At 35.7% G+C, this 24,317-nt stretch overlaps 1 protein-coding gene across 1 annotated transcript in view; it reads left to right on the forward strand.

Annotated features, from left to right (window-relative positions):
* The window catches only part of ACADL (acyl-CoA dehydrogenase long chain), a 38,995-nt gene extending 16,139 nt beyond the window's left edge, over nt 1–22,856 (forward strand). Inside the window, exons 5-11 of the mRNA XM_067740718.1 lie at nt 705–771; nt 4,980–5,144; nt 5,802–5,903; nt 6,857–6,970; nt 14,217–14,344; nt 16,405–16,491; nt 21,570–22,856. Coding sequence (XP_067596819.1) covers nt 705–771; nt 4,980–5,144; nt 5,802–5,903; nt 6,857–6,970; nt 14,217–14,344; nt 16,405–16,491; nt 21,570–21,663 — 757 coding nt within the window. The 3' untranslated portion in view covers nt 21,664–22,856. The remainder of the gene's footprint in view (nt 1–704; nt 772–4,979; nt 5,145–5,801; nt 5,904–6,856; nt 6,971–14,216; nt 14,345–16,404; nt 16,492–21,569) is intronic.
* Nucleotides 22,857–24,317: the final 1,461 nt, after the last annotated feature.

The raw sequence follows: 24,317 nt of genomic DNA on the forward strand, positions 1-24,317 counted from the left end.
TTGTATTTTTTAAATGTTTATTACAGAAGGTAAAATTTTTTTTTAATTTTTTCATTTTTCTCCTTTGTTTTGAATATTGCCTGTATTTTTCATATTTAAATTATGAATATTTGTTTAGTTTATATCTAGAAAAATAACCTATTCTACTTGTAGAGCAGGCTTGGTAGAGGACGTGGCATTTGAGACATAGCTGCTGGGTGGCTTGTGGGATCTTAGTTCCCTGACTAGAGATTGAACCTGGGCCCTCAGCAGTGAAAGCATGAAGTCCTAACCACTGGACCACCAGGGAATTTCTGACATAGTCTTTTAAATAGCTAAGCTGTTGAACAGTAGAGATAGGGGAAGGAACCAAAGTGAACAAAGGCAGGAAAGGTACATGGGCAAATAATCTGAGGTATATAGTAGGCATTGAAATGTCTTCTGAGTCCAGTTTGAGGGTCTTGGATGCTAGTTGGGCCTTGTTATGCTCTATAAAATCTGGTCAGTCTATGTAATCTCAATAAAATATTCATTTGTATAAATAGTTTAGCATATGTCAGACATGACTTTTCAGTGCATTTGTGTGAACGTTCCTAATATTAGTTAAATGTCAATTTTTATAATGGTGTAACCAGTTTGAATTATCACAATAGATACATACTTACATAACATTTGCATAGTTCATTTATTACCAATTAATGAATTTTTTATCCTCTCAATTATAGTGATTTGCAAGGAGTGAGAACAAATGCCAGAAAGGATGGAAGTGACTGGATTCTCAATGGAAGCAAGGTGTGTAAAGGTGGGCTTCCATAGCCCTCCTCCCCGGAGTCATGCTGTGGGTAACAAGGCCTCAAAAACTACTCATCATTGAGTCTCTCAGATCTAGGGACTCACTCAGGAATTGAGTTTACTTGAGTTGGCACAGGAATTGAACTGCTTTGTTTTGGAGACAGTAAGAATTGTACAACATTTATGTTACGTGAGATCTATTCCTCTTCTATGTTCCTTTTGCATGCCCCCTCACTAACATGAAAAACGTTTTAGCTTCCAAACAGCCCTTATCAAACCAGAAAAGGAAAAGGTGAGGTTCACATTGTCCAAATAGGGGACAAACAGTTAATAGTTAATGAATTTGATGTTGATAAGAAGTGGAAGAAAAGACTTATAAATAAATATCAAGAAGAGTTTCAAAAGATTTTAGGAAAGATATTTCTGATGGAATTTGAGAGCCCTTCAACGCTTCTGAGCCTCACATCAACCCACTGATAAGATTGGAGAGCACCTCTGATTAAGGTTACAGACAGGCTCAGAAGTAAATATATCCTTCAGAATCTAATATCACTGATGGCAGAGGTTTTTGTTTACCTAAAACTGTGTCTGGTATACACTCAGTAACTATTTGTTGTTGACTGAATATTAAGTGAAGAAAAGATATTCATTGTCTACACTAAGGAAATCTTGCTAAAAATGTTTCAAAGCCTGGTGAAGAGCTAATTTTTGTTTTTTTTCTTCAACGTTTAAAAAATATTTCTTATTAGTTTTAGACTAATACCTTTGCATTTGCAAAATCACAAACTTGAATGTTGTGACACTTAAATTGCTATGAAATTTTCTAAACAGTCACTTTCCGTACTTACATTGTTAAGGACTAATAACAGTTTGTGGACTGACAAACTGTTCATCAGTCTGATGAATATGTTTTGAGTAGCCCAGTTCTAAAGACCATTCCATTATCTAGTTTCATAGTTATTATACAGAAAAACAATGTCTGTGATGTCAAATAAATTTGGAAAACATGCTCTACTTCTCACTTTCTGAGAGGCTGATACGCATCATGAACTTCTAAGAGTTGGATATAGTATGTCATTTGCCCTAGGAAATTCTCTTTTTATAGACTTATCTTGAGTTACTGTTGTTTTTCAAATATACTTTATGAAATATTCATCTACATTATTCATACTAAGGATTATAATAAAGCACTAACTGTGATATATAGTCAATTAACTCTTTGCACACAGAAGGCTTGTTTTGACAGAAGAATAGGGTATTTGGTCAAAAGTGAAATGGGAACTACACTCTTCTATGACTCCAGCTTTCTAAGCAGGCCCAGTCTGCTCAATTAGACTCTTCAGTGGGAACCACCCAGGAAAGTACCTCTGATTTTCAAAAATTCTGTTAGGAAAAACAAAAACTTTAGAGGAAGCAAAAGTAAAAGAATGAGTGAGTAAATATACTACATCAATAAGATGATCTAATATGCACTCATTAAAGCATCAACACAAAATTTTTAGTGGTATAGGAAAATAATTATATTAAGTGAAAAGATGATACTAACATTTAAGTGAAGTATGCATATAAAATAATTTCAACTATATTAAAAGAAAAAAAGGCCAGAAAGGAAGTTCACAATGATATTTATATGATGGACTCATGGAAGATTTTTTTTCCCTTTTTCTTTATAACACTTTTTCTTTATGTACTATTTACACAACATCTACAAAGAGCGTATGGCATAGGCATTCAATACCAAAAAATAAAATAAAAATAAAAAAAAATTGACCTCAGTAGGGTTAATCTCAGCCCTATTAAAAGTTTTGACTGTCATAATTAGGAAAGAAATCAAGAAAGCCCTTTCTTACAAAGAGAATTCTCTTATAATTTTATTAGGAAAGAGGATCAGTCATGGTAGAAATACTCACATTAGATATTAGTAACATAAAGGTACTAATTCCTGGGTGCTCTGTGATTAAAAACAAACAAAAAAGCACTATTTCAGCAATTCAACTGTGGCAACTACACAAATGGTCATTATTATCTTAGACAGTTAGGAAATTGGGAGACCTGAATGGTTTTTGAGGAAGAGAGTGGTGTAATGGAGAAACACTGTAGAAAAAATTTTTACCATAATTTTTTTTTTTTTTTGGCCCGCTGTGTGGCATACGGGATCTTAGTTCCCTGATCAGGGAACACACCTGTGCCCCTGAAGTGGAAGAGCAGAGTCCTAACCACTGGACCGCCAGGGAATTCCCTAGAATTATTTTTGAGGAATATATTTTTCTCATTTATTCAACAAACATCCTTGAAGGCCTCCTATATGCCAAATACTATACTAAGCACTGAGGATAGATATATGAATAGGAAATAGCCCCCGCCCTCAAGGAGCTCCTAGTACAGAGAGATGTTGAGAGTCTTTTATTATTGTGTCACTTACAACCATACCATCAACATTGCCTTCATTTGCTGTCATGTAGATAACACTAACATCACTGGCCCACTTCCCATTATTTGTAAGAATCAGTGCTCTGGATTTTAGAGCATAAATCTTATTATAAAGGACATGGATGGTAGGTGATGAGAGTAACCAACACCATTTTATACCTGTACTATTTCAAAGGGACAGAGACAAAATTAGATCATTTGAATATAGCTTGGAAAATGCTAAGATGATGGTAAATTCAGGATGCTATGGGAACACTTAACCCAGCTTGGGGAATTTGGAAAGACGTTTTGTTTTTGTTTTTTTCAGCCGCGCTGCGTGGCTTGCAGGATCTTAGTTCCCTGACCAGGGATTAACCTGCGCCCTCGGCAGTGAAAGCGTGGAGTCCTAACCACTGGACCGCCAGGGAATTCCCTGGAAAGACTTTTTGGAAGAGGTGATGTCTGAACTTTGTCCAGGTTGAGTAGGATTCATTGTAGCAGAGTTGGGAAAGAGCCCCCCAAGTAGAGGAAACAAGATTTCCAAAGACCCATAGATGAGGAAGAACTTAGAATATGGGGGACAGCAAGTAATGCAGTAGAGTTAATCTACAGAAAACAAGTGAGGGGAAAATTGGATAAGAGATAAGGCAGGAATGTAAGCTAGTGCCAATTTGTGATGAGTTTTATATGCCCTGCTAAGATTTATAATTTATCCTGAAGCTATGATGAGGTATTCAAAAATTTTCAGATGTGAAAGTAGTATGATTAGATTGCATTTTTGAAAGATCCCTCTGACATCATGATGGATAATAGAGTTGCACAGAGATCAGTTGTAGGAACTTAACCAGGAAATGATGAGGCCCAAAATAAGGTAATGGCAACAGAAGTGAAAGGAAGTGAATGGATTTAAAAAGTGTTGAAATGGGTTAGAGAGAACTAGATGTCAAATTGAATACGAAGCAGGATAATAATGTGATTTACCGTTCACTGACACAGGGAAAATAGATTGATACTCAAGATTAAATAGGAGTAGGGGTGATTAAAGAGGAGTAGGGTATTCCTTGAGTCATCAGGTGGAACTATCCAGGAGCAGGTATGTATACAGGTCTGGAACCTAGCAAGAAATTTGGCTTAGATAAAGATTTGGAGTCATCAGCATATGGATAGCAACTAAAGCCATGGAAAGTGGCTGAGAGGACCCAGGAAAGATACAGAGTGAAAAGATAATTATTCATATTTGCTCTGTGTATATTTGTTTTCTGAATAAATATTATCTGATAAACTAATATCTCTGTTATTTTATCCCTTCTTAATCAGCATCTTCCTTATTTAGGCCATTTGGAAAGAGGTAGGCCATCCATCATGAAATCGAAACTATGCCTTTTCAAAAACGGATAAATCTGAAAGTACAAATACTTTAATAGTATCGTGCCATTCAAAGGAGATTCTGTTTTCTCACCTGAAACTTCTTTCTAAAATATGGTTTATCATTTTTATAGGCAATTTTGTTTTAATTGGAAAAGAACATAATAATGTTAATTATTATTATTATTTACAATACTAATAGTGGGAAGAAAATGAATAGAGTTCATTCTTTGAAGCATTGGATAATTTCCCCCTACTCTTTACTAACCTCATGTATGAATAATCAACACTGCAGATATTCAGAGAGAGTACAGAGAGGGGTATGAAGCATGTTTTGTCCGGTTTAGTCTTATTGAGTATACTTTCCCCTGATCATGACTTACACATGGACCTGAGTTATTGTGGAGCATCACAGTATACTTGGGGTTTTTCAGGTATTCATCACTAATGGGTGGCTAAGTGACGTTGTGATCGTAGTGGCAGTCACAAATCGTGACGCTCGCTCTCCTGCCCATGGCATTAGCCTTTTTCTGGTGGAAAATGGAATGAAAGGATTTGTCAAGGGACGAAAGCTACATAAAATGGGACTAAAAGCCCAGGTAAGTCATAATGTAAATTTGTTTTCATAATATAAATCATTTATAAATATAATTCATATTTATTATTTATAAATAATTGAGTTTACTCAATTATGCTTTATATATGGAACTACATATAGCACAATCATACCTTCCTTCCTATGCTGGATTCTTAAAATATGCTTTTCAGAAATGATTATGGAAATTTATTCCACTGTTTATGCAACTGTGGTCAGCAATTGAAGTGAATCAGGGTAGTTTGAAAATCTGCTTTAGAAAATTAACTGCATGATAATACCCTCTATTTTTGAAATTGAAGAAAATTATGAAATAAGAACAGAAAATATTTTTTCTACTATTTGGTAATTTTTCATTACCAAAAAGAAAAACATCTTTTACTTGATATGCATTAGAAATCCTTAGTCCTCAGTACCTGCAGAATTGGACGGTATTAGAGCTAGAATGACAGTGTATTGCAGTGGGAAAGCCACTTTTGGAATCAGATAGACCTGGGTTTGAATCCCTGGTTTACGACTTACCGGTTGTGATCATTAACCACTCCAACTTGGCTTCCAGTTTGTTTTGTTTTTGTTTTTTCAATGGAAATAATAATCACCTCATCAGGTTATTGGGAGATTTCAGTGAGATAATTCTGTATTCAATTGTATGATCTCTTAGGATACTGCAGAATTATTCTTTGAAGATGTACGTTTGCCAGCGCGTGCCCTACTTGGAGAAGAGAATAAAGGCTTCTATTACCTCATGCAAGAGCTTCCACAGGTCAGAAGTATTAAAGAGTCCGTCTTTTGATTAGATAATGGACTGGAATAGAATAATACAGAGCTATATAAATCCATGCATACAAAACTTGTGATATAGCCAGTCATTTGAGTATAACTTGAAGTTGTAAAAAAACGTATATGACTTTTTTAGGCTGGACATGTGAATAACTGAACTCAGGGATATCCAATCAAAGCTTATAAGTGAATCAGGAAAATAAGATTTTCAGTTCTATGATTCCTTCTTGGAATGATTTTAGTGGCTTAACTACAAATCAAGAATTTTTAGCTCCTGTAACGAAATATCAGCCAAAATATGTACCAGGTTTTTTTTGGGGGGGGGGGGTTGTTCCTTTTTAATAATACCTGGGAATCAAAGGAAGCTGTTAAGTTCAGACTAAAAAGTTTTAGCCACATAGGGTCAGCCCTCACTTCCGTGTTTTTTGGAGTGTCAGCATAAGCATGTCTGGTGACAATCTCAGCATGCACTAAACATGAAATGGGACAAGGACTAGGGTCACTGGCACAGGATAGAATGTGAAGATCACCAGCAAGAGGGAATTAAACTGACTCTGGATGCTTTGCACTAATTCAACCTATGCCCTTTAAAAATGTTGATTTCCTCAGGTATATCAGATGTGTGGTATGCAGAGATCAATAAATAAAAATCGACAACTTTGGAATTTCTTTTCCCATAGATGAGTCAAGAGAAGAGGAAAATAAATTACTTATATACCTATATAAAGACAGTCATTCATAAAAATAAAATTTTTTTTAGAGACATACATGTGTCAAAATAGTCTTAGAAATCTCAGGGGGAGTCTTTTCTTATAAAGAGTTAAGAAATAATCTTTAGGAGTTTTATAAAGATTATGCAATTTATTTTCATTGAAATCATGTGAAAATCACTTGTGTAATTAGAATAATGTTCAAGACCTAATTTTGGGGTTCTAGGAAAGGCTACTGATTGCTGAGTTGGGAGTTTCAGCCAGTGAATTCATGTTTGAAGAAACCAGGAACTACGTTAAACAAAGAAAAGCTTTTGGGAAAACAATCGCACATATACAGGTAAGCTTGTCATTAGTATTAGATAGTATCAATTTACTCATCTGAAATGGGTCTAGGCTAAACATGAATATGGAGTAATTTTCATACAGGTGGTATCGACTGAAAAAATATGCACAATTTAAAAGTTGAGAATTATGTTTTATTTGGTGCACAACACTAATCATGTAAGCACGAAATACAGCCTCTCAGATAGCTCTGAGGGACAGTTCCAAAGAGGTAAGGGAGGAGCCAGGGTATATAGGAGTCTTGCAACAGAAACCCGGTGGTCGGAACATCAAAAGATCACTGTTAATTAAAGAAAACCAGGCTTCTCAAAGTAATGAATTTATCACTTTTCTATGTATGGGAAGATCCAAGAGTCTGTGCTCACTGAAATCACTCCTCTGATATGCACCTTAACTATCTAGGGCCAGTATCCTGCTTTTCTCCATCCTGACTCCCCTCAGGGTGCACATTTGGGGGCTGCTGCAGTGGCTGCTGGCTTGATGGCTGCAACATCCATTGTTTATCTATGTGGCAGGCAACATTTTTCATCCACGGTGACATTAGAATCCATGGAAGTGGATGAGATCACTTAGGGAGAGAGTAGAGATTAAGACAAAAGAGATCCTAGGACAGAGTCCTGAGAAAAAAATTCCAAGATTTAAAGGTAGAATAGGAAACTAAGAGCCTACAAAGAAAACTGAGACAGCTAGAAAGGAGAAAGCAAATCGGGCAAGTATTGTCGTAGAAATCAAGAGAAGAGAGGATTTCAAGTGGATGGAAGCTACTTAGAGGGAAAATGAGATGAAGGTCAAAGAGTGCGCATTGGACATAATGATATGGAGGTTATTTCATAAGAGCCATTAATGGACTGGTGTGGTGCCAGACCCCAGTGAGTAGAGCAGTGAATGGAAATGAGGAAGTCAGGATACTGATGAGTGGCAACTCTTTCCTGAGTTTGGCTGTGAAGTAGCTGAGAGAAAGGATGGTAACTAGAAGGCAAGAAGAGGAGGGTGAGGAGGGAGGGAGGGAGATATTTGGAGATCAAGTGAAATATTTGGAGATTATTAATTTTTGTTATTATTATTAGGATGAGAATGCTAGAGCATATTTTAATACCTAGACAAAGGATTTAGTAAAGAGGGAAAGATTGTAGGTATGGAGAGCATAATTAACTGCATATGATCTTTGAGACAGTGTGAAGGTGTGGATGCCAAAGTTTCAATACATGGAAAGACAGGCCTTCCCATCCTGACAGGAGAGGAAGGATGAAACAGGAAGGAAGGAGGAAAGGATGAGCAAGGGTTCAGCTCCGTTGGTAGAAAATTGCAAAAGCTCTCTTCCAGAGACTTCCGTATCTTTCCTTATCAATAGGGAAGAAAGAGATGTGAGTGAATGGGGCATGGAGGTAAGGAAGGTTTGAAATACCTTCTTCAGAGTGAGAGACTGAACTAACTAGAGACACTTACAGTAAGCTTCCTGGCAGTATTGAGGACCCAAATCAGGTTAGTGATCATGCACTTATAGCGGAACCTCCTGCTTTTTTGTGTATTAGCTTTACTAAAAGGGTTTTGCTCCCCAGGTTCAAGCACAGAGAAGGTGGATGATTGTGTTTAAACTTCCTGGGTTTTGCCGAGAAGTTTAAGTTATTTGCAGAAGAACTCAGTATATGGTAGCCATAATCACTAAAATATCAATCAAATTTTAGACCCTCTAGTCTCTCCTTCAAATGAAGGAACAGCTTTTAAGTAATGCAGTCATCAAAAAAACTGGAGTTGGAAGTCTAATTGAAAGTTTCTAAGTGGAATGTCTTGGCTGAAAGGTGTTGTGAAGGGAAAGGGAAAGATGAAATACTTTGGTAACTTTTTAGGACAGCATTATAGAAGTTAAGTTCAGGTGTGGTTTAACTCCTAGTACAGCTACTTACGTCTCTGTGGTCTATGCAAGTTGTATTATCTCTCTCAGAAGTACTTTCTTATTGTCAAGATGTGAGTAATATGAGTAGCTACCTCATAGAGTTGGTATGAAGGTTAGGTGAGATAATACGCTTCTAATAAAGTGCTTAGAATATTGCCTGGCAAAGCGAGCTTTCATTAAAGTTAGCTATTACAGTTGACCCTTAAACAACACAGGTTTGAACTGCACAGGTCCATTTACATGTGGATTTTTTTCAATAAATACATTGGAAAAACTTTTGGAGATTTGTGGCAACTTAAAATGTGCAGACGAACTGTATAGCCTAGAAATATCGAAAAAATTAAGAATAGAGGTATGGCACGAATGCATAAAATATGTGTAGATACTAGTCCATTTTATCATTTACTACCATAAAATATACAGAAATTTATTGTGAAAAGTTAAATTTATCAAAACTTATGCACACAAACACTTATAAATCATATGCAGTACAACTGATTACACTAGGCTACCATAAAGCAATCATATTTCTGTTTCTTTGTTATCGATGCATGAATCTTCTTACTGATAAATAAATCACATTTCTTTTTCATGTAATTTTTTCAGTTTGAGAAATGTTGATATACATGATTTGTTTCACTGAGCAAGTATGTATTGATTGCCTTCTGAAGGTTGTGTGTTCAAATGTAATTTGATAGGCATGACTCTGGAAATACACATTATAACCTCCTAGCAACACAAAGAGAGTGATACTACTTGGTATCACTCTGACTTTCCCAGCTGTATCCGAAGTGGAATTAATGTCATTTGCTTCTCAAAATATTTATTAAAATACTCATGCCTTTAGCCCTATTCTGGATACTATAAAAAGTGAACCAAACAAACATATTTTTCCATCCCCTTGGTAATCTACACTTCCTGCGTTTATGAACTTCATATAAAATCACAACAAAAATGACTATAATATTACCGAGATTGCCTGTATAGCTCAGAACATTAAATGTTATTTGACATTTAACCATGAAAAAAAACTAGAAAATCGGTATAATATTTACACATAGGAGAAAAAGTTTCTTCCAAAATATTTATTTATTTAATAATATATATGTGTGTATATGTATTTTGATAGCAAAAAGAAAAGAAATATTCTTAATCCTTTTCAAAGCAAGTGCCGTTTTATTGCTGCCTTCTTTCAAAGGTAGTTTACTAAAATTTCACTAGGTGGCAGTAGCATTCTGCTTCCACACGTATCTATAGCATTGGCGGGAGCCGTATTGTTTTCCAAGTAAATATGTGGTTCTGAGATTTCTGAGATATTTCTTCTAATCTTCTTGTTTATATAAATAAGTATCTTTGAATAATATTTTCATATTCAATCTAGATATGTATTCAGAGAAGATGAATAACCAGTAAGTGCTTATACCTCCTGTTACAGAGCTGGATATACAATGGTTCCAGTATTAAATTGAAATAGGAGACCTTTAAATGTTATATATTATATTTGGCCAAATCTCATTTTTATGACCATATAACGATTCAGTTTCCTTTCTCTTTGATATTCTTGAATTTTGAGCCTTTCTGACCACTTGGATGCGTTTCACGAAATTTATTTTCTTTTTTTTTTCTTTTTTTTAGTAGAGCTTGAGTTTTTAACTTAATTGTGATGCTATTTATTTATTTATTTGCGGCTGCATTGGGTCGTAATTGCTGTGCGTGGGCTTTCTCTAGTTGTAGCGAGCGGGGGCTACTCTTCATTGCGGTGTGCGGGCTTCTCATGGTGGTGGCTTCTCTTACTGCGGAGCACGGACTCTAGGCACGCGGGCTTCAGCAGTTGCGGCTGGTGGGCTCTAGAGCTCAAGCTCAGTAGTTGTGGTGCGTGGGCTCTAGATCGCAGGCTCAGTAGCTGTGGGCCACGGGCTTAGTTGCTCCGCGGCATGTGGGGTCTTCCCGGACAGGGGATCAAACCTGTGTCCCCTGTATTGGGAGGCAGATTCTTAACCACTGTGCCACCAGCGAAGTCCCTAAAATTTACTTTCTTTTTAGAACGGAGACCTACCATACTTAAGCTGCGATGGTTACAGGATTTTCATGTTGTCTCACCCATACTCTCCATAGCTGCTGTCAAGTCTCACGATTTTCTATGGAATGGGCAATACAATAGTAAAATTCAGATATTAAATAATGATAATGTCTGTCATTGATTGAGGTTCCCTATATGCCAGGCACTGTGCCACATGGATTGTCTTTTTTTCTTCGCAACTCCATATAATAAATATTATATTTATCCTTATTTTACAGTAAGGATATTGAGGCATGAAGAGGTTAAATAACATGCACAAGATTAAAAAAGTGTTTGAACTCTGGAACCTACACCCTTAATGCATTCACTAGTTTTACTACCCAGAAATCTAAGGTAGATAGACTTTTTCTGTTCTCGCCTCTTTCACCCATGGACAATGAAGTGAAAGTTCAGTGTTCTTTTCTAACACAAGCTTTAGTTATTTCTTGTGTGGTATGTGCTCTTGATTCTAAGGGGACAAAGTATTAGGAAAAAAATAGGAGAGGCAACAAATAACATTTCTTCTTTACATTTCTCCAAAAAGGGAATATTTCGTTCTTAGACCTTGAGTGTGGGGTTAATTAACTATAAAATCAGGTAGCAAACCTAAGTTGTTGTAGTTTATACTTGAGTTGTAATATATTAGAGTACACCTAATGGTGATGTTTAAATGGAATACTGGGCTCAATAACTTCTCCAAGGGGTCTTCCAATTCCATAATTCTATGATTCTAAGAACTGTGTTATTCAGAGCTCTTAAAGAGATGCCATCTGATCCACTTTGCAACTTTAGGGAAACTTTTATAAATAAAATGCTAGCTGCAGTATTATCTATGAGTGACTATTAATGAATGTTAAAAAATGTTGCTGTGAGCATGCTGATCGTTCGCCAAAAGCACCTGCTAATAATGTGTGGTACAATTATTACCTACCATTCATTAGAGAACAGTTTCTGAAAGCATGATGCAGTGTTTGCAGTGAAGAGCAAAGACTAAATCTGTTTGGTAACACCCAACTCAATGCCAAGAGTATGTAACTATTTTATCTCTTATCCCCCCGAGAGTAACTTACGCACTCTTGCTGGCATTAATTCTGTCAAACCTGTTGACCTGAATGCACTGAAGCAAGAATTTTCTAAATGAGCCCATTCTGGTCTGAAATTTAACTTCAGCTTCTAGAAGCTCCTAGCATTTCCATAGAAACACCTCTCTTATGAGATAATTGGGCTTAGAGATCTTGAATCTCTCATATTGTAAATAGTAATTTCTCAAGTGTGCCATCGCAGGGTGGGGAGGCGGTGTGCAATAGTATCTTGAGACTTGTCAGATTCCCCCGTATGTTCCAAATGAAGTGTCATGGGCAGTGTCATTGACCTACACCAAGAGTAAGCTAAGACCTCAGTTTCAGGGATTTTCATGGACTATATAGTCATCTGTGTTCAATATATGGAAGGGTATTCCCCCGCTTTTTCATTTCCTGTTACATCTTCAGATTCTTCTGTGACTACACTTGGATGTGTGGGGTGGGGGTGGGAAAATCTGTGCTGATTAAAGGTTAGAGATTTGGCCTCATTAAATAGAAATGGATAGAAAGGGAGATAGAAAAAGTAAGAGAAAGTATGCGAGAGGAAGAAAGTTTTGGTAAACGTGGCATGTTCTAAATTAGAGGCCAGGATACAAGAGGTGGAAAAGTGTGGTGCCAGCCTCCCCACTGCTTGGCTTTAGAATCATTAGATGCCAGTCACATTGTCTATTTCTAGAACAGGATGGAGTAAGCCCAAGGGAAAGGCAGTCAGTTTGGGTTTTCCATCAGCGTAGTAGTTATGTTGATACACATATGAGGAGTCTGTCCCTCAGAGCTCCTTCTCCAGCTGACAACACCCTGGTCTTGCCTGGTCCTGGGTCTTATTATACTCCTTTTCTACTCTTTTCCAGAAATGGTATGAACCCAGACTGTCTCCACTACAATGATGCTTTTAAGGGTTTGGTTTTGTGGTTTGAGATTGCTGTAACAAGTAGCAAAGGCAGGTCAACATCCTCTGAATATCTGGTCCAGGAAGCCTTCTTTTGAGAATGCAATCATGGCTTTGGACTTGCCATTGTGTACGTTGGGTGCATTCATAATTTCTAGTTTGAGTTTCACTGTGCCACCAAGTTAGTGCCACTGTCATTAACTTCCATGCCTTTTATTAGCCACAGTGAAGGTCTCACTCATAAATTCCAAGCAGAATGATCAAAACTCTGTTCCTATCTGAATTTCCACAAGGAAGATAGAGCCAGCTGACCATAGCTGAGCCTTGAACTTGAGATCAACTAGAACGGGGTGTATTTTTGGAGGTTACCCAAAGTGGAAAGCCAGTAGTATTTCAAATTCAAGCCAGTTTCCTGAAGGTGGTTCAAGAGTTGGTGCCAAAGAGACCACATGAAAACTCAGAGTTCAAGGTGTGAGAGCCAAGAGTCAGGAATGCAAGAAAATTTGATTGAAGTTAGAGCAATCAAGAACAATTGAGGATGGTCTAGATAGAATGATTTCCAAGAATGCTATTGGTTGTCTGTGGCCAGCAGGAGGAGGTATATGTATATGTTATCGCTGACAATTCCAGACCGTTCAGTTCAAGTTAGAGACTGTGCAAGCTATTGAAAGAGATAAGAGGGAGGGCAGGGAAAGGTGGAAGAGGTTGGGGGGTACTGGACTTTGATGTCATGAGTGTTCTAATTCTGTTATTCTCCCATTGAATTCTACAGATCTAGATTAAATACTTTGCAATATAAAATAATAATGTCTAATAAATATTTTTGATGTTGTCCCTCCAGCTTGTTATTTTATTACTTTACTCCCAGACAAAAAAGCAGAAAATGTGTATACTTAATTTCATTAATAGAGAAAAATTCTTCATGGATTTAGATTCTGGACAAAAATAGGTGTTTTCAACAGCTGTACCTAAAGGACTGTACCTCAAGATGGTGTTCACCCATTAAAGTCATGCTGTTTTTCGAAAAGTTCCCTAGATGGTCTAAATTTTTTAACCTAAAACATGAAATGTTATTTATCTATTTATCTACTTTTGCATCTTATCTTTTAGTACAAGTTTTCTCAGCAATGAAATATAGTGGGTTTTTAATTTGAGCAGTTTAGTTAACATATGCCTCTTTTTGGAGGAAAAAAACAGTAATTCCACTTTTGTTTTGCTCTAAAGATATTTTACTGTATAATTTTTGATATGCTAAATGACTCAAAATATGCTCTTCTCCTATGCTCATCTTTTCCTTTCATTTCCTTTAAACTCAAGACAGTGCAGCATAAGCTAGCAGAATTAAAAACACACATTTGTGTAACCAGAGCTTTTGTGGACAGCTGTCTCCAGCTGCATGAAACGAAACGTCTGGACTCTGCCACTGCTTCCATGGCGAAATATTGGTATGCGTGCTATGGTAATTAAAATGTGGTGTTTGCACAGATTGTTATGGAATTCTTCCAACTTGACACTCAGCCTTGAGGGTCTTAAAGGAAGAAGGCTATGTAAATGAAAACTAGCAATAAGAACCACCTTTTTAAAAAATGCTGAAGGGCCCCATTAAACATATAAATTTATAATGTGCTAAAACTTACTCAAGTTGGTTTTTAACTTTTAGCTTGCCATTGAAACTAAAATATTAAGAGACTAAAATAGGATGACTGATTAGTTCATTCAAATAATAGTTTAATCTCAAATTATCTGAAGAGTGTCAGTATAGTGAGATCACAAAATTACAGTAATACTTAGAGTCCTGAGATAGAGTCCCAATTCTTTCATTAAATAACTGCAATTAAATTAAATTATTTCTGGGCCAACATTTTGCTATCTGTGAAATGAGTAGATTGGGCAGGATTTTTCTATTTAAGATGTTTTCCATATCTAAGAAAAATTTCTGAAGATTTGACTGTCCAATCAAAAGTTGTACATGCTCTATTAAGCAAAAGGAAAAAAAAATGTAGTATAGAATGACTTTCATTTGTATTAAAGATGATTAGCAATGGTATTAAAGATGTGTTAATGAAAAAAGACCCCTATAAGGCTTTTGTGTATTTTAGGATTTAAGAACATAGTTTAAATCAAATTCTGGAAATGGATTTTGTTTCCTCTTTTAAAAACAAACATTCTCACATCTCATTAGCCCAAAAATAACCTGGAAAAAATTCCTGTCATTATTCATTAACTTGTGTTCAGTCAGAAGTAGAACGGGGAAATATGCAGAATAGTGGTTTATGTAATGATTCCAAAATAATAAAGTTGCCAGGTTGAAAAGTCATGTGGAATTACTAGAAACTTGCACTTTTGTGGGAGACATTTTGCATTTACATTTAGAGCAAGTTTTTTGACTAGTGGGAAAAAGAGTAAAAATATTTTAGATATTTTTGGTAACAGAGATATTTGGATATCTGTTGGCCTTTTTGTTTTTTGAAAACACCAGGTTTATAGACATACTGGTGTTTCATATTGGAGCAGAGGGAGCAAGTAGTTTTAACCCAGCAAATATTTTACTAAAATACTCGCCAAATACAAAAATGTATAGAATTCCAAATATCATTGCCCCCTGAATCTTGTCTGTTAATCATCATATTGTTACTGTATTTCTCAGGAACATCCTGACCTGTCCTATGGCTTGAGTTAAAAATTAGTTTTTATAGGAAAATGTGTCTATGCTTACCTTTTCCTTATATTTCCCACTGTTGAAAGTAAGTTGAAGAGATTTTGAACTAACTTGTATTTTATGTTAAGATGAATAAAGTTCCTACCAGCCATCTCATGGATTTTAACAATAGTTAAAATTGTTGTGATAAGATCAGAAAAGGGTATTTCTCAAGCACCTCATGTTAATATACATATACTTCAGGAATAATAATTCCCAAATAATCTTTAATAAGTTTCCTATATGATAGTAGGTACTTTAATAGAGGTCTGCCCTCTTAGGTTTTCACTTTTACTTTCAGTTTATTTCTGAAAAAAATTTTTTTTCAGTTACTAAAATTCAGAATTGCAACCTTTAGGTAGGAAGTGACACATTTGAAGAAAAAAACACATATTACACAAGGCAAAAGAAAATAGATGACTGTATAATTATTCAGTTAACTTAGATCACATAGAGAATCTGCATAAATTAGAACAAATTCAAGTTTTTACTATATTCTTTTCAGGCTTAAGGTAGCCAACACCTAATAAATAGTCTAAGCTTTCTACATTTTGTTTCTAGACTTAACAGAAACCCAGCCAGAAGTATAATTGATGAAGAAAGTGTTTGTTATATGAAAATTCTCTTGAGATTTATTTCACGTGGAATTTATATCAATCTTCTCTGGTTGGCTAATATGCCTAATTTTAATTGTTTGATAAATGTAAGCATTTAAACAATCATAAATAATTTGTTTCCTGATTGTAAAACATCTCATGAAAACTCATTTCAAATGTTCCTTTTCTGCTTTTTATTTTGGTCATCTAGGGCATCTGATTTACAGAACAGTGTAGCTTATGACTGCGTGCAGCTGCATGGAGGCTGGGGATACATGTGGGAGTACCCAATTGCAAAGTGAGTATGCCTGTTGTGTTACACTCTTCTGGGTGGTGTGAAGAGGAAGGAAAATTTCTTTAACTGTCCTTTGTCCATTGAGTACAAAGGGAAAGGAGGTGCAAAATCTTTGTATTTTTCAGCTGACTATGGAGTGTGTTCAAGTAGGTAGAAACAGCTTCATGTTATCAGCTCACCACTAGGATTTTGTCATATTTTTAAAAAGTGAAGATGTACTGCATTATACAATATACTAAATATAAATAAATATAAATATATAACATACTAAAGCTTTACTTGAATCATTATACAGAGGGATTAATATCCCTTTTTTATTGTTGAATAATATTTTATTATAATTGATTATGGTTAAGTATTCAGGTTTTTTCTAGTTTTTTACTGTGACAATGCCGCAATAAACGCCTTCATACATTTATCTTAGATACATGTGTGTTTGATTACAACAGGACAAAGTCCCAAAAGTAGTACTGCTAGTTCAAAAGTATGCATATTTTAAATTTTAATGCATTTCCAGATCATTTCCTCCAGTTTGAAGCAACTCGTACTCAAATGAACAAAGTCTAAGGATGACTTCTCCTCCTAAGCTATGAATGTTATTGCCCTTTAAACTTTAAGTGAATCTAATGGATAAAAAATAGGTTACTATTCTTCCTTTAATTTACATTGACTATTAATCATTTTATTTTGTTTTATTTTATTTCATTTTACTGTAGTAAGAGCACTTAACATGAGATCTACCCTCTTCACAAAATTTTAAGTGTTCCATACAGTATTGTTAACTGTAGGCACAGTGCTGTACAGTAGGTCTCTAGAACTTATTCATCTTGCTTAACTGAAACTTTGTGCCCATTGATTAGTAACTCCCCATTTCCCCCTTCCCTTAACCCCTGGCAGCCACCATTCCTCTTTGAGTCTATGAACTTGACTATTTTCGATACCTAATATAGGTGGGATCATGTAGTATTTGTCTTTCTGTGACTGGCTTTATTTCACTTAGAAGAATGTCCTCAAGGTTCATCTAGGTGGTAACATGTTGCAGAATTTCCTTCTGTTTAAGGTTGAATAGTATTCCATTATATGTTATACTACAGTTTCTTTATCCATTCATCTGTCCATGGACATACAGGTTGTTTCCACATCTCGGCTGTTGTGAGTAATATTGCATTGAACATGTGAGCGCTAGCATCACTTGGAGGTCTTGATTTCAATTATTTCAAATAAATACCTAGAAGTGGGATTTCTGGATCATATGGTAGTTTTATTTCATTTTCTGATGAATTTCCATACTATTTTTCATAGCAGCTGAGATGCACCACTTTGCATTCCCTCTAACAGTGCGCCAGTATTGCAGTTTCTCCATATCCTCGACAACACTTGTCTTTAGGCTTGTTTGTTAATAGCCATCCTGACAGGTGTGAGATGATATTTCATTGTAGTTTTGATTTGCATTTCCCTGGTGATTAGTGACATTGAGCATTTTTTCATATACCTTTTGGTCGTTTGTATGTCTTCTTTCAAATTATCACTTTTTTAAAACTAAAAAAAAAAAAAAATAGACATTATAGAAAAATTAACCTGCATATAAAAAGGATCTGAGTTGTCGTGTCTTAAAATTTTTATTGTCTATTTTGCTCTAAAAATAAATCAAAAGTATTATTTTTTTCTAAGTAGAATTTGTACTTCCTTCAACTTTAAAATAAATATAGCCTTTTTATTGTATTATATATGAATATTCTTGTTATCATTTCGAAGCAGTACCAGTTTGTCAGTAGGCAGCATCCTCTTCCATATTTCTTCCTCCATCTCCATAATTTCTTCTTTCCCTCTTCCTATAGTCTTTTGCCTCAGTAATCTCTCCATGGCATTTCTCCTCCTCATAGCAGAAGATATATTTTTCCTCTTACTTGGAAATATTTTCAGTTTATAAAATTTTCTCAGGGAAGTTTTTGCTATATAGAGAGAAGTCCAATTTAGTTTTGAATCTGAGAATGAGAATGCTATGAGCTTCCAAAAACTTCTTATAATTTTAATCTAAATACAGAGTATCTAAAAGAGAAAAATTATCAAACTAGTATTGAAACGTACTTTCAAATTTATCATTTTGGCAAGCATAATTGAAAACATTTGATTTGCTTATAGTCCTTAATGAGGAAAATAAACATTTATTCAAGTTACATTAAAAACAGAAGCTCCAGGGGCTTCCCTGGTGGCGCAGTGGTTGGGAGTCCGCCTGCCGATGGAGGGGACAGGGGTTCGTGCCCCGGTCCGGGAGGATCCCGCATGCCGCGGAGCGGCTGGGCCAGTGAGCCATGGCCGCTGGGCCTGCGCGTCCGGAGCCTGTGCTCCGCGACGGGAGAGGCCGCGGCGGTGAGAGGCCCGCGTACCGCAAAAAAAAAAAAAAAAAAAAATACAGAAGCTCCAGCATAGAGCTTCTATTAGGTATAATTTACTAATTTTCTGTAGCCACTGGGAAGCTCAGAAAGCTTTAATCACAGGGTGTATATAATTTATAACCTTTTATAAAAACTCAGCAACAAGTAGGGTTTTTCCTTCCTTCAGAATGCAGGCATGAAGTAGCTAAATGATTTCCTTTTCTTTATCAGTCCTTGGACTTGGATTTTGGTATATCCTTCCAGAACTACTTCAAACAGGCCTTAATCAAAAGCAGATTTATTTTTTTTTATCTTTGTATAGTCATGAAATCAAAGTAAACACTGAGTTATGCCAGCACAAATTAAATCATCTCTGGAATTTTTCCTGTGTGTTTTCATGTTTTATTCATAATATTAATCCACCTTATTGACAATATTCAAAATGCTAAGAAAGTAAAATAATAATGGGTGTTTATATTTTTCTACTTAACTGTGCTATTATAACTGCTGCAGGGTATGTAGACATGTCATGGCTCAGTGCTTGTCTAGTTTGGTTCGGTTCCTAAGAAAGGCATGTTAGGTGAAGAGGAGTCAACCATCTACATGGTCCAAGATTAGAGCGTAGCATAAGTCTTGGTCTCTGTTTTCTCAGAGGCAATTCCATCAGGTCAATAGCAAGCAAAAATTGTAACTTGATGGCTTATTTGAAATCCCTAGTTTCAGTTTGAGAGACTTGACATTTCCTTTCAGGAATAATAATGCCCTTGGCCAGCTTGTTGGTTTGAAGACTGTATGAATTTTTAAACTAGACTGCTATTTCTCTCCCCAAAGACATAGGGAAGGAACTTTTCATAAGATAACGAGAGAAAGTAGTAGGATAATATCAAAAAAGCTAATTAGATACATTAGGCAGTATGTGGATGAAGTGTACAGACTTTGATGAGATAGAAAAAAAAAATCATTCTAATTGTGTTTTTTTATCCTAAAATTAAGCTATGTGTGTGTTGCTGAGTCTTGGTTTCACAGATCAAAGAGGTGCTTTTTGCTTTTTGGTTTTGTTTTATTTATTTGTTTTCTGTTTGTTTAAAAATAACCAGTCTTAAGCATGTGAGTTTACTTCAGTCTTACTCATTAGGCTTGGGCCTATGACAAGTGAGGCTTAAGTTTTGCCATTTCAAGACCTGTCTGCAGTGTTAGGAAGAGCAGCCTGAGATAGCTTCATCACTGTGGGGTTAAACATTCCTTCTGCTGCCATTCTCTGTTAATATTAGTTGATGACTGAATTTAATTAGTAACCTATAAAAGGGCTACTGATCTCTGTCCATTACCTGCTCCATTGGAACTTCTTTAATGTGAAAAAAAATATGCCCAACCTGATCCAAAAATGTCTAAAAGCATTGAGATTGCTGAAGTAGGCTGAAACGCCAGGTAAGTCCTCTAAATGAAAGTGCTAGATTTTGTGGGCAACAATGGAATCTGTTCAAAAGAAAAAATATATTTGAAAACACATATGTCTCTAGATTTCAAGTTTCATAAGAAAGCAGCTATTGAGACTCTAAAATTCCTTTGTAATACAAGAAGTCAAATCAATAAATATTTACTGAGCGCTCACTGTTTGTAAGGTTCCGTGGTGAACGTGGACAAGGAAAAGTTCAGAATTGGTCATGTTCCTAGAGAGCTTGCACATTTAATTTGTCTCAAATTAAATTAAAAAAAATTTAATGCTTGAAAAAAATGCCTTTGAATTTGTCTACTAGAAAAGTCCAAAACTCAGTAACTAATCTTACATTTCTGGGCCAATGAAAATGTTGAGATGTAATAAAAAAGATACTTGCCAAAGTGGCAGGATACCTACCTTTTCATTCCAGGCTGCCAATGATCTGTTATGTGACCATTAAATAGCAACCATTAATTAGTATATGTATTAACTTTTCAGCATCTCAGTTCCTTTACCTGCAAAACAATAATAATATTTATCCTCCCTAATTCCAGAGCTGAGAGGATAAAATGACATGAGAAAAGGTAAAACCAACTATATAGTGTTATGGTTGCTGTCATCATTACCAAAAGTGAATTCCTTCTTGTTTTTTTATGGCAGTATACTCAGCCACTCAGTATTTCAACCTCATACATTACTGGAGTGACTGTTAATCATTTCCAAAAAATAAGTTACTTGTTAACTTTGTGAAGTAATATTTTCTGAAGCATCAGTTTATACTGCCGATGGCAGCAGTAGTGATGGGAATCTAAAGGATGTTAGAAAATATGTACTTTCTTTTCTCTTTTGCTTTTTATAAAACCAGTAGATTTCAGCTTTTGGGGAGAAACATTAAAGGTAACAAGATATTAAGACATTCCATCCATTTCTAAATTTACAATTGCCCTTTTTGGAATGTTATTATATGTGCTGAATTTTACAAAATTAAATCAAAAGAAACATACTTAGAAATGTTATTTTGAATTTGTAATCTCTTCAAGCAGGCTAAAACAAAACTATACAAATGATCAATATCTTAATAGAATTTTATAATTATACCAATCTAGGGTGGATGCCATACAGAAAAAAAAGTAATTTACAAAGAACTTTTATTGTTTGGATTTCATTAAATGAACACTTTAAAGCAATTAATAGTTACCTGGTAAGACAAAATTTATAATTTCTAATATCTTTTGTTTATTCATTCAATCTTCTTCTTATTTATCCAGAGCTTATGTGGATGCCCGAGTTCAGCCAATCTATGGTGGTACCAATGAAATAATGAAGGAGCTAATTGCAAGAGAGATCGTCAGTGACAAGTAGACATCTGCCCACATCCTGGAATCCTATTACAACTAATCTGGTTTTAAATCTACTCAAGATAAAATACAACCTGGAAAGGGAGGGAACACTAAACATGTTTTTATATGTTCTTTCTACAGAGAAAGAAATCAAATACAAGATTAACACAGTGGGAGGAGAAATCTTTGAATCGAAATATCCTAAAGTTTTCTATTATAAAGGTTGGTAGGATCCTAAACCTTTCCAATTAAAAGGTTTAACTTTTCATTTTTTCTATAGCTAAAAGGCAAAGATTTTCTGATTCTAGAAGCCTTAATGTTTCATTTATCCTTAAAATTCTAAGAGCATAGTCACTTAGATCTTTAAAATTGAGGCAGAAATAATTTTGTTATTATACTATAAAAATGGGATTAATAATATTTACAGCACATTGACTTTAGAAAGGAAAAATAAATATAATTTACAATGCAAAATATGTTTAGCTATCTCTTAGTCCAAATTCCCCCAAACAGTGGTTTCTACCACCCTATCCTAAACCTCTGTTTTTAAGTAATGAAACACTTTCTTCAAGCCAAAGCTTATGCCAAGTCCTTGTGAAATCCTGTTGTGTGAAGAGCTGCTCTGGTTGAAGCAGGAAGCCTTCCTACCTTATAGCCTTAGAATCACTAGACTCAGCGAAGCAAATCCCCGCTAGAGAATGCCACTGGTTGCCTCAACCACTGACCCCTGGGCTTTCAACAGATTTCCATCCCAGTTTAATTTCTAGGAGAACACAGAATAATCCATCATCCTTTAGTTTCAAGATATTGGTGTATTTATAGGTATCAAAACAGTGACTTTTATTTTGGAGCAGTGTAATTTTTTAATTAATTTAACAGATTTACACTTTGTGTCACCTATAAGCCAGGCTGTTAAAAATATGATGAGAAATATGATTTAAAAAATTGGCAAGATCCCTGCTAATAAGTGAATAAATAAGTTGTAATAAATAAGGTAAGAAGCAAGTAAATAAAATAATTTCAAATAATGATAAAGGCAGTAAAGGAAATAAAGTAAGCATTTAAAGTAGGAAAGTGAGGAAATGACGTTCGGTTTGAGACTATTATCAAAAAATAAGCCATTGATTTGTAAACTGCCAGCATCATTTTAGTACTTGTTTTTCTTTGCATATATTGCTGAGACAGTGAATAAAGTAGTTTTTAAATGGAAATAAATAGGTGTATTCTTGTTTAACTTAAAGAACCTAAACATTTTATTTGGTGTTGTGGGTATTAAGCATTTTTTTTTTTTTTTTTTTTTTTGCGGTATGCGGGCCTCTCACTGTTGTGGCCTCTCCCGTTGCGGAGCACAGGCTCTGGACGCGCAGGCTCAGGGGCCATGGCTCACGGGCCCAGCCGCTCCACGGCATGTGGAATCTTCCCAGACCGGGGCACGAACCCATGTCCCCTGCATCAGCAGGCAGACTCTCAACCACTGCGCCACCAGGGAAGCCCCTAAGCATGGTTTTTTAATGCAGTCTTTACAACTGGGTAGAGCAGAGAGTAGAGAAAATACTTTGATACCATTCTATCCTAGTCTTATATACCTTCAATTTGCTCTTGAGTTGAAGTTTGTATGATTGCCAACTTGAGTCCTTGCTCAGTAAATACCACGCAAAATTGGTTAAAATAAATTCTTATTAGATATTACTGTATTTGCCACTTTCACCTCACTCCTACTACCAGGAAACAATAGAGAATTAGACCAACCGCTCCAGCCCCAGCCCCAGCCCCTTTCCCAGGCTTACAGGAAACTAGATTTTAGGAATTAAACATCTGTAGGATAAACAGTAAAGTAACATAGTAGGAAATGCCTGCTACGTAGAGGTGGACAAACCTAGGTTTGAATGATGACTCTACCATTTAGCAGCCATTGGACCTTGGGCAAATTATTTAACTTCTCAGGATTCTTTCAGGTGCAAATGACAAAGAAACCCAATTCAGACCATCCTAGGCAAAAACTTTGAGTGTGCTAGCCAAAATGAATTGTAGAGCAGCTCATACACTCTAAAGAACTATAGGAACTCATGTCTCAAGGGCCTCATTGAGGTTCAGGACTGTCAGCACTTACACTATATCTGTTTATTTCTACTTTTCTTTGCAAATTGGCCTAATGCACACTGCAGAGAAATTTCATCATAGGGCCTGTAAAAATGACCTTGGGCTGCTCCAGACCTACATCCTTCAGCACAATATCATTATAAGGTGGGGAAAGGTGCACTATAATTGACAGTCTCATCAGGAGCACACAGACTGGGGGAAGCAGTTCCTGAAGCAGAGAGTGGTATTATCAAAAGAAAGAGAACAGAAAGTCTGCTGGGCAGCCCTTAATCACACTCACACACACGCACAGTTATTACGGTCCACTAGAGCTAGGAATAGGTTCTTGTAATTTTTCTATATCAGAAAGTGAAAGGATTTCTAAGGTAGGATATTTCTTGGAATGATCCCTGAGATCTGTTTTCTATCTCTTCTAAGCTAGTTGTTTATCTCGCAAATTCAGTCTTCTTTTGCACCCCCAAAAGAAGCAAGTGTTGTAGCATGAGCTTACAGCAAAAAGCAAAACAGGGAACTCAGAATGTGTTCCTTAACCTTCTATTTAGTTTTCATTTCTTAAATGGCTTATCTTCGTGTTTT

Source organism: Pseudorca crassidens, chromosome 6 (genome assembly GCF_039906515.1).
Source record: "Pseudorca crassidens isolate mPseCra1 chromosome 6, mPseCra1.hap1, whole genome shotgun sequence".
Taxonomy (NCBI): Eukaryota; Metazoa; Chordata; class Mammalia; order Artiodactyla; family Delphinidae; genus Pseudorca; species Pseudorca crassidens.